At 50.6% G+C, this 11011-nt stretch overlaps 1 protein-coding gene across 2 annotated transcripts in view; it reads left to right on the forward strand.

The window, feature by feature from the left end:
* Smg5 (SMG5, nonsense mediated mRNA decay factor) overlaps positions 1 to 11011 on the forward strand; it is a 55443-nt gene that overhangs the window by 32507 nt on the left and 11925 nt on the right. For both annotated transcript variants that reach the window (XR_002820825.1, XM_004629735.2), the window contains exons 8-16: positions 290 to 415; positions 501 to 569; positions 1120 to 1328; positions 1888 to 2025; positions 2179 to 2793; positions 4886 to 5061; positions 6343 to 6418; positions 7018 to 7193; positions 8055 to 8213. Coding sequence is in view for 1 of the 2 variants with exons in the window: in XM_004629735.2 (XP_004629792.1) it covers positions 290 to 415; positions 501 to 569; positions 1120 to 1328; positions 1888 to 2025; positions 2179 to 2793; positions 4886 to 5061; positions 6343 to 6418; positions 7018 to 7193; positions 8055 to 8213 (1744 nt within the window). In the remaining variant the exon portion in view is untranslated. The remainder of the gene's footprint in view (positions 1 to 289; positions 416 to 500; positions 570 to 1119; positions 1329 to 1887; positions 2026 to 2178; positions 2794 to 4885; positions 5062 to 6342; positions 6419 to 7017; positions 7194 to 8054; positions 8214 to 11011) is intronic.

The following is an 11011-nucleotide window of genomic DNA, read 5'->3' on the forward strand; positions in this document are numbered from 1 at the left end:
AGGATAACATATTTTGGCATTACTAAGTTTGTAACAGAGTAGGATAAATTGTCCCCTTCACAAATAATATAGGGAGACAAGTAAAAGCATTGTCTTTATTCAGATTAATCTGGAAGGAGAGAGAGAGAGAGTGTGTGTGTGTGTGTGTGTGTGTGTGTGTGTACAAGGAAGGTGAAGCTGTGTTTGGTAAGACTTACTAGGAACATTGCCCCAAAGGTCATAGCAGAGTAACACTCCCCTCCCCACCTCTCCTGCCAAGATACAACGGCTTACCCCTGTGTCTTTTCAGCATCCAGTCAGAAGTGTCCTTTGAGGGGGCCTATGGAAACCTTAAGCGGCTGTATGATAAGGCAGCCAAAATGTACCACCAGCTCAAGAAGTGTGAGACTCGGAAACTCTCTCCTGGCAGAAAGCGGTGAGTGGGCCTGGGGCCAGTGCCTGCTTTCTGCCATCAGTTCAGTGAGGCTACTCCTTGTTTACGTGGGGCTCTATCATTGCAGATGCAAAGACATTAAAAGGTTGCTAGTGAACTTTATGTACCTGCAGAGCCTCCTACAGCCCAAAAGCAGGTAAGTGGAAGAGAAAAAAAGCAAGCACCATGTTCTGAGGACTCAGCCAGGACTGTACTGTACACATGGCTTCCAGAGGCAGAGGACAGCAGAGCTCTGCCCTCCATGGGTCAACCTCTAGCCAGTTATGCCATCCTCGACTTGGTTGACTTGTGCCCAAGGGTTCTGTACCCTTGCTCATAGCAGCTTACTGCACACAGGGTGGGTGCTTAATGGGTGCTGCAGGAGTAGTGAGTGGGAAGCCACCCATACCCTTCCTGTACTGTCTGCTCTGCTTGCTGTGTTTTGTTTTGTGATGCTAAGGACAGAACTCTGGCCCTGACATCCTGTGCACTAGACAAGCACTGCCATTGAGTTACCCTAACATTTTACCTGGAGATCAGTCCAGCTGTGCTCCCCCTCACCCCCCGCTATCTCTGAAGTCCTCTTTTTTTTTTTTTTTTCAATTGAAGCATAGCTGTCGTTTATTCTTTTTTTTTGCATTTGTATTGTCAAGTCTTTTCCTCTTGCTGCCCTTCACTGACCTCCCCTTACTTCTGCTCTTTTGTAGCTCTGTGGACTCTGAGCTCACTTCCCTTTGCCAGTCAGTCCTGGAAGACTTCAACCTGTGTCTCTTCTACCTGCCCTCCTCGCCCAGCCTCAGCCTGGCCAGTGAGGAGGAAGAGGAGTGCGAGAGTGGGTATGCATTCCTCCCAGACCTGCTCCTCTTCCAGATGGTCATCATCTGCCTCATGGGTGTGCACAGCTTGAAGAGAGCAGGTAAGCTTCCTTGTGTCCCCTAGACCCTAATGCTGGGGTTCTCAGTGCCTTTCTTGCAGCTCCTTATTGGTAAATTTTCAGCAAGCAGCCTTTTTGCTGTCTGGGTCACTGGCTGGCTGTGGGGGAGTAAAGGCTGAGCACCTACCCTGTGGCACCTTCTAGGGTGTGTCACCTCCCACAAACTGTTGGGAGTGGGGTAGAATAAGACCAGCAAGCTCAACTGAGGGTCCAATATTTCATACTTGCTTTAGGATCACTCTGGAACCTTTCTGGTGGGTGTGTATAGAACATTAGGGGTGTGTGTGTGTGTAGGCTCTTGAGCTGTCTGGGGAGAATGAGATCAAATAAGAGGATATTTGCATGTAGGGTGAACTGGTGTTCTGGAGTGTGGGAGAGATGATGCTCTTGGGGCTTGGGAAGGCTTTTTACCCCAGAAGGAGCTTTGTAGAATAAGTAGTGATTGTTGGGTGAATTGAGAGCAGGTGAGGCAGGGTTGGAATTGATGGTGCCTACTCCTCATTTGGGGCCAGGACCCTGACGCCTACCTCTCCTGGCTCAGGATCCAAGCAGTACAGTGCAGCTATTGCTTTTACTTTGGCCCTCTTCTCCCACCTCGTCAACCACGTCAACATACGACTGCAGGCTGAGCTGGAAGAGGGCGAGAACCCCGTCCCAGCATTCCAGAGTGATGGTGCAGGTGGGAGAGAATGGGAGGTTTGGGCTGGAGGGTGGTTGGATAGGTTTGGGGAGGGCAGGGAGAGACTCAGTGGGGAAGAGGTGTTGTAGAGCCCCACTAAACTTCCAGTCTCCATTCTTTCTGGAGCTCCCCTTGACCTTCCTCTCTCCACAGATGAGCCAGAGTCCAAGGAATCACTGGAGAAAGAAGAGGAACCAGATCCTGAACCTCCTCCCACAGTACCCCATATAGGTGAAGGGAGAAAGAGCCGGAAGTTCTCCCGCCTCTCCTGCCTACGCCGCCGCCGCCGCCGCCGTCACCACCACCCACCCAAAGCTGGTGATGACAGTGACCTGAGTGAAGGCTTTGAATCAGACTCAAGCCATGACTCAGCTCGGGCCAGTGAAGGCTCGGACAGTGGCTCTGACAAGAGTCTGGAAGTGGGGGGCACAGCCTTTGATGCTGAGACAGACTCAGAAATGAACAGCCAGGAGTCCCGGTCAGACCTGGAAGATATGGAGGATGAGGAAGGAACCCGGTCCCCAGCCTTGGAGCCCCCTCGGGCCAGACCAGAGGCTCCCGATTCCCTCAATGGCCCCCTGGGCCCCAGTGAAGCTAGCATTGCAAGCAATCTGCAAGCCATGTCCACCCAGATGTTCCAGACCAAGCGCTGCTTCCGACTAGCCCCCACTTTCAGCAACCTGCTCTTACAGCCCACCACTTCACCTCACAATTTGGCCGATAGTAGGCCCTGTGTCAATGGAGATGTGGACAAGCCCTCTGAGCCAGGTACCTGGGCCTCTGCACCTTTCTGTCACAAGTCTTTGCTCAAGAAAGCCCCGTCTTCTCTGGGGTCAGCAAGATAGTGCAGGGGACTAAAGCACCTGCTTAATCAAGCTTAGGCAAGTACAGGGACCGCAGTTTGAACCCCAGGTCAGGCTGAGTTGGCCAGAGTCCGGGTGTGCGGGATTGGAATCCCAGTACTGGGGAGGCTGAAAACTGGAGGATCACTGTGAGTCCAAGCTGTATAGTGAGACCCTATAACTAAATACATTAAAAAAAAAAAAAAAAGCTGTCTTCTCTGAGCAGCTTCTCCTCCCTACCCTGCTGCCTCACTGTAGTGAAGCCCAGGGGTTTGTTCCCTGGAACATTCTCTCCTGTTTATGGCCTCATTTCCAGCCTCCAGTCATCTGGCTTTATTTTCTCTCCCTGTTGGTGCCACCCTGTGGTGGAGGCTGCCCTCCCCATGCAGTTGCGGCTGCAGCTTCTGCTTTTTCCCCTCGTGTCATCTTGTCCTTCCAGGGCCCTGTCAAGGCAGTGGATTAGACTGAGGCTCTCACTGAGGCAGGAGGAGCACTCAGTTACAGCAGTAGTAGTTGGCCAGACTCTACCCAGCATTAGGCTAGACCAGTGGTGGTGAACCTATGGCACACATGATACAGTAGGCTGTTTGTATCATTAAAAGTTCGCTAACACTGGGCTGGACTCTCCTAGATGTTAGCGTTTTCTGGCTTCCACAGCAGTCTTATGGTGGAAAAGTTACTGTCCCTGCTCTAAAGCTGTCTTTCACTTCTGCAGTTTTTTACATGGGCTAGCTACCTCTGTATGGAACATAGCTTTTCCTTTGTTGTCCCAAGCCTGTCACCTGTTTAGGTCTTAGTTGCCCACTAGATTATAGTTTATTTATTTTTTGTTTTGTATTTACTACCAGGTCTCACTATATAGATTGGATTCGTAGTAATCCGCCTGTTTACAGCCTCCCAAGAGCTGGGATTACAGGCATGCACCACCACGCCCAGTCTTAAGTGCAGTCTCCAATGTTCCCCTGGGGTGGGGCTGGCATGGTACCTGCAGGGGATCAAACCCCAGCCGCTACCATCCCTGGCTGCTGCATCTGCCTAAGCACACACTTTAATCCACTGAGATATTTGGCTGGCTCTTACTAGATTATAGTTTAAAAGTGATGTAGGGCTGGGGTTTACCTCAGTGGCAGAGCACATGTATAGGGTGTCTGGGCTCTGGGCTGGCCAGATAGTTTAACAGATTAAAGTGCCTGCTTAGGCGCAGAGACCAGGGTTCGATCTCTGGTGCACATGCCGGCCCCACCCCTGGGGTGTACTGAGATGTCATTTGAGACTGGGCATGGTGGTGCTCACCTGTAATCCCAGTGCTTGGGAGGCTGAAAATAGGAGGATCACTACGAGTCTGATCTGTGTAGTGAGGCCCTGTCGACCCTGTACTAAAATTTAAAAAAAAAGAATAAGTCTGGTTTGGGATTCCCTGAAAGCCAGCTTAGATTCATATCCTGTGGGCTCTCATGGCTCTGCTGTGCCACAGCCCCTTCCCGTCCCACCTTGGTGAGGCAGTCTGAAGCACTGTGAGCTGCAGGGCAGACCAGTGTATGTCTTATTTACTGCTGTGTCCCTGGCACTAACAGAATTTGCGCACAGGGGCGGGGTTTGAGACATTTGAATGGCTGAAGGAAATGTAGATGCTGTTGCTCAGAGAGGTGAAGTGATCTGCCAAGTGTTTTGCCAGACAGAGAAGAGCTGGGAGGTGACAAGAGTGGTTGGGCCTTGTGCCCCTTGCTTTTTCTGTCTTGTAGCTCTTCCAGCAGAGTAAGCACTTAAACACTGCTGAGTGAATTGCTACAGAGCAGCTTTACACATCAGCTTGAGTCTGAAAGAATCATATTAAAAGGCACCAGGCTCTTGGTTTAAAAACAGCCAGTTAGTGGGCCTGGAAAAATTGGTTAGATTTGATCCTGAATCCACACCTCTTTCATACCAGAATTTTTCAGAAGAGTCTAGGTCAGGTGGCAGGAGTTGAGGCTGCTGCCAGCTGCTGTTCATTGTTCACCCTGCTCTCCCCCTGCACCCAGCCTCTGAGGACGGCTCTGAGTCGGAGGGCAGTGAGTCCAGCGGGCGTTCATGTCGCAATGAGCGCACCCTGCAGGAGAAGCTGCAGGTCCTGACTGCTGAGGGCCTGCTTCCCGCTGTGAAGATCTTTCTGGACTGGCTACGGACCAACCCTGACCTCATCGTCGTGTGTGCACAGGTGTCACCCTCTCCGCTCCCTCAAGGGGTCCTGGTGTTGGAGGAGAGGGCCTGGGCACTTCTCGATGGTCTGCCCGATGCTGGGTGGGGCAGGGTGGCCATGGGCCCTGTCTCACCCTCAAAGCCTGTGGCTGGGGAGCCATGAGAGAGCCAGTTGTGCTCTTTTCTGTCTCCTGTCCTGGGCATAATGCCTGCCATTGTGAGCACTGTCAGTGAGTGTGTGGTGTGTGCGAGGCCAGAATCCAGAAAAGAGTGACACAAGAAAAAAGAACTTTGGACAGAGGTTGAGAGGGCATTGTAGGTAGGGGCAGCAGCTGGAGAAAGCAAGGAGCTGATGGTGTTGGGTTTGTTAGCCTGGGCTTCTCTTCTTTTTCCTTATCCTTGAGTTCAGAGCCTCTGTCCCATTTTGGATTTTTAAGACAGAGTTTCACTGTTTGGTCCGTTTTGGCCTTGAGCTCATTATGTAGCCTAGAGTGGTCTCAAACACATAATCCTCCTGCTTCAGCCTCCCGATTACTGGGACTACAGGTGTGTGCCACCATGCCCAGCTTAGAGCCTCAGTCTTTAGCCTGTCATTCCCAGAGATTACATGTGGAGTGTTTTCTTTGCCTTGTTGTAGGCCACCCCCTTACCTAGCCAAGAGCAGAGTCAGGGCCAGGCACACCCTTGGGTGTATCCATATCTCTGAGGATAGCTAGTTACTCAGTCATTAGTCATGAGGGAGGAGGTGTGATGCGGATGCTGGTCATATCCCTATAGGACTGTGTTGGGATGGGAACAGAAGGAGGAGTGAAAGAAAAGGTTTCTGTAGCAGGTGTGGAAGCACAGGCCTATAATCTCAGCCCTTTGGAAGACTGAGGCAGGAAGACTGCTAAGTTTGAGCCCAGCCTGGGCAATTTGGTGAGCCTAGATTAGGGTTGTAGGTTAGTAAATCCCGAGTACTGCAAAGAAAAAAAAGGAAAAGTTTCCACTAGATGAGATGCCAGCACCACCAGTGCTTAGCTGTTACCATCAGGAGCCAGGAAGTCCTTCCTGTGACCTCCCTGCCTTCTGTGTTCCTGGAGAATCAATGGGTGGCAAGTTCAGCAAGGCTACTTGGCCCTTTCTCCAGGCTCCCCAGCACCAGCTCTCCTTTCTGAGTCCTGCACATTTCCTGGCCTCTCAATTTAATGGAGCCCCTTGGACCCTACACATAGCCCAGATGCCCTGGTGGGTGCTTCCCTTCCTCACTGCTGCTCTCCAGCACTGCCCTGTGGCTCATAGCCTCCTCTCCCCCTTGCAGAGCTCTCAGAGTTTGTGGAATCGCCTGTCTGTGTTGCTGAATCTGTTGCCCGCTGCTGGTGAACTCCAGGAGTCTGGTGAGTGGGTCTCTGGCACTGCACCCCCTTCCTTTTCCCTCTGGCCATACTTAGTCCATCTCTCTTCTGTAACCCGGCTCTTGGGGTAAAGAGGTTAATGGGACTCAGTGTGAACCTCCTTAGCACACAGCAGTCATTGTATGGTCTGGGCCTCTCCAGTTTCCCTCCCGACACTGCCCCACTGTTGGTAGGTAGCCTGGTTTGCCAGGGAGTGTGCTCCCTGAGAAGGAAGCAGGGAGGGCAAGGGCACAGGGAAGAGCCTGGTTCCTGTTGGTCTTAATAATTAAGGTGGAGGCTGAGGCAGAAGGATCATTAATTCCAGGCCAGCCTGGACTACTAGTGAGACCCTGTCACAAACAGAAGAAAATTGACTTTGACCTCCAGAGCTCATCTGTCTGGTTCTTCCTAGAATCACTAGAGCCATTCATTTCTGCGGGGCTGATTCTGTTTTTGTCCAATGTGATTTCCAACCTGAGCTGCTCTTGTTCTTCCAGTGCTAAGGCCCTGGAGCTTAGTTTAGTGTGTCGGTCTCCTTGCCCATCTCATCAGCATGGTAATTCCCCAGCACAGGTAGTCTGATGCACCCTCTCTCTACACAGGCCTGGCCTTGTGTCCCGAGGTTCAGGATATTCTTGAAGGCTGTGAACTGCCTGACCTTCCCTCCAGCCTGCTGCTCCCAGAGGACATGGCACTTCGCAACCTGCCTCCCCTTCGGGCTGCTCACAGACGCTTTAACTTTGACACGGACCGGCCCCTGCTCAGCGCCTTAGAGGAGGTGAGGGGCTCATCCTGGGCCTACATGCTACCATCATGGTCAGCAGTGAAGCAGGGCTTGGGGCAAGGGGTGGGTGGCTATGTTCTACCTTCTGGCTTGGCAGCCATCCTGCAGAAGACTTGCAGTTGGTGGTCTTGTAGAACAAGCCCGTCCTTTGCCTTTTGAAAGGGACAGGGTAAGTGAGTTAAGCCTGGGATTCTATCAGCCACTGGGCCCAGTGCTCTGAGCTATACACCAAGTAGTGATAGAAAGTTAGAGCTGAGGGGCCAGGGAGATGGCTTAGTGGAATAAGTGCTTCCCTGGGAAGCACAAGGACCTGAGTTCAATCCCCGGTTCCACTCCAAAAAAAAAAAAGAAAGTTAGAGCTGGTGGCCTTGCTGCCCATTTTGCTCAGTAGCTCTTACCTACCAGTCTTTGTCCTCCATGGGCCATGTGGGGGCAGCAGAGGGAAGCCAAGAGACACCCTTAGTCCTCATCTCTGCCCAGGCTGCCTTATCTCTGCCAGAGCAGTTTGGTTGAGGTGTTTGATATTTGAGAAATCTAAGATTTTTATGTGACGAGAAAGAAAGTTTTACTGACAAAAATAAATTGGGAAATGTTAATCTAGTTTACTCCCTTTGTTTCATTCTTGAGGAGCAGAGACCTTGAGAAGAGATGACCTTAGAAGCCATCTCCCCACATGCAGCCCTGCGCCTTTGGTCCTCCACAGGGTTGCCCAGTCCTCTTGCCTGCTCGCGTCATCCTTTAGCAGCCATCATCACTTTTTCCTGGGGTGGCTGGGAGGGAGGGAGAAAGCAAGGCAGGCCTGACCAGCTATTCAGGGTGGGCCCTGCTCAGTGGACCACTCCTCTGTCTCCCCAGTCGGTGGTGCGCATCTGCTGCATCCGTAGCTTTGGACACTTTGTGGCCCGCCTGCAAGGCAGCATCCTGCAGTTCAACCCAGAAGTTGGCATCTTCATCAGCACTGCCCAGTCTGAGCAGGAAAGCCTGCTGCAGCAGGCCCAGGCACAGTTCCGCATGGTAAGAAGCCAAAGCAAGAGGCTTTGTTGGTCCTAGATTCCAGGATATAAGGAGAGGAAAGTTCAGTGGGTTTTCTAGGGGAAGCCTGGTGGGGACAAAGGGTGGGGCTTGCACAAAATGATGTCCACGATACTTGGAGCAGGTAGTGTGTCTCAGGAGAGCTGTCTGCTCTGACTGCAGCTTGAGGCCCATCTCTCTCACTTCCTAGTCTGCATTGAGTAAGTCACTAAAATCATTGCTCAGTTAGTGGGAATAAATACAGGCAACTTGCTGAGAGTGGTGGCATCTGCCTGTAATCGCATCATCCTGATATCCCAAAAAGGCTCCAAAGGGTAGGGAGTGGCCTGTGTCAGGTCTTCTCCATGGAATCACCCATCCCACCAATGTTTACTGAGAGCCAGCTCTTTGCCAGACAAGTCAGTACAGGAACTGGTGTCTCAGCAGTGAATACAGTGCCTTCTGCTGTGGGGCTTATACGTTATTCAAAGCCACTTGATTTTCCCAGTAGGGCCAGTACACCCTTGTGTGTGTTGTCTTCAGAGCCCAGTACCACCAGAACATTGGGGTGTTGGTCCTGGGCGTAGGAACGACGGCCTGTGTGTCACAGCTAGCTTCAGGGTTTCTTCATTCCAAACCAGTCTCCTCCCCTGTGTTCTTCTTTTTCTTCCAACTGTGAGTCCATAGCTTGCCCACCCTCTGAGCCCATTCTTGGTGGACATTCTGCTACACTGGGAACAGGCCCAGCTCCCCAGAAACTCCCTTCCGTACTGCCTCATAAACAAGTACATTTTGTTAAAAAACAAACCTTTTGTGTTAAGGTTTTTATTGCTGTTCCATAGGGGAAGGCACAGGGGGTTACAAAAATAATTATGGGGAAGTTACGTGGCTTCAAAACCTGTTACCGTTGTTGCAGGCATTTCCTCCAGTGGAAAGCTCTTAGAGACTTGGGGATGGGACACAGCAGCCCCACACGCCTCGCCTTTTGGGGCTGGACACCACAGGCCATCCTGCCTCCTTCTCTGTCCCAGTTGAAAGCTTCTGGCCTGGTGGCTCATCCCCTGGTAGCAGGAATGTTGCCATCTCCCATCATTCTTAAAAACTTCCCATGGCAAAGTATGATTTTTCACTTGGTTCATTTCACCCTTTGAGTATCTCTTGAGAGGTGGATGCTTGCACTCTGATTGATTTATTTTGAGACAGGGTCTTGCTATGTAGTCCACACTAGCCTTGGACTTGCAGGGATCTTCCTGCCGCAGCATCCTGAGTGCTGGTGTACAGGGGTACACCCCCATGCCTGGTTTGCAGCCTGACTTGATGAACAAAATATATAGGAACATTTCCAAGATGAGGTTATAGTTAGAATAGAGTTTGTCCAACTCCAAAGCTCTGGAGTTGGACAAACTTGAATTCTTTGCTCATTTTTCTCTTTCTTTCTTTCTTTCTTTCTTTCTTTCTTTCTTTCTTTCTTTCTTTCTTTCTTTTTTTTTTGGTTCTGGGGCTAGAACTCAACCTTGCGCTTGCCAGGCAAATGCTTATTCTACTGAGCTATGTCCCCGGCCCTCATTTTTCTTTTGAGTTTTTGGTGCTTGGGATGAAACTCAGGGTATCCTGTCTGCTAGACAGGAGCTATGCCACAGAGCTGCTCTCTGCACCCCAGACAAGTTCTCACCCTGGCTGTTTGTGGTGCATGAGGGCTTTGCTTTGTGGCACCTGCTTGGGGCTGCAGGGCTGTCTGTTTCAACTCCCCTCTCCTGCCTGGTGCTCTGAGGAGCAGCTGCCTGAACTGCTGGCCTGTGATGTTAAGCCCTGGGTCAGTGCAGCTCCCTCCCTCCGCTGGTCCAGGTGCTCTCACTGTCCTGCATACAGTGTCATCTCTGGAATACGGGTTTCATAGCTACAGTCTTAGGATGAGAGTCAGACTCACAGGCTTGACTTCACAGTCAGGAGAGGGAAGTCTGTTCCTGTGCTCCCTTCCTTTCTAGTCTGTCCACAGGCCTGTCAGGAAATGGCTCTCCTGGGCTCGGTTCTGCTTCCTGTCTTCCTCCTCTGCTAGTGCTTTCCAAAGGGACACTGGGTATGTTGAACAGGACAACTCTTCATGGTGCAGACACTGTGGGAATTTGCAGTAGATCTTACATAACCATAGCATACATGTCAAAACTGAGAACGTGGAAGTACATGCCTGTAATCTCTGTGAGCCTGAGTCCAGCCTGAGCTACAAAGTGAGCTCAAGACCAGTCTGAATTACATAGCAAGACCTGTGTCAAAACAACCCAACCAAGGGGCTGGGGAGATAGCTCAGTAGAATAAGCACTTGCCTGGCAAGCACAAGGGTCTGAGTTCAATCCCCGGTTCCGCAAAAAATAAATAAATAAATAAATTAAAAAAACCCAACCAGAGGGCTGGTGAGATGGCTCAGTGGTCTAAAGCACCTACTTAGAACGAGCTTAGCAAGAAAGCACAGGGACCGTGGTTCAATCCCCCAGCACCACATGCCAGCCAGCCCCGCCCCCTGGTGGGCTGAGCTGGCCACACACAAAATAAATAATAAATAAATAAACAAATAAAAAATTTAAAAAAACATAGTGGAAAGCCCCATTCTGCTGATGGTAACACCAACCTTTGGTGGCACACAGGATAAAGGCCCCATCTTTCTCTTATAGACCATGTTAAAGAATTTGAACTTTATTCAGAAAACAAATGAAAGACATTAAAATAAATTTTGTGTTTTGTTTTGTTTTTTTAAATTTTTATTTATTTATTTATTAACATTTATTGTGTGTGTGTGTGTGTGTGTG

The sequence above is a fragment of the Octodon degus genome, unplaced genomic scaffold (genome assembly GCF_000260255.1).
Source record: "Octodon degus isolate 3935 unplaced genomic scaffold, OctDeg1.0 scaffold00032, whole genome shotgun sequence".
NCBI classification, from domain to species: domain Eukaryota; kingdom Metazoa; phylum Chordata; class Mammalia; order Rodentia; family Octodontidae; genus Octodon; species Octodon degus.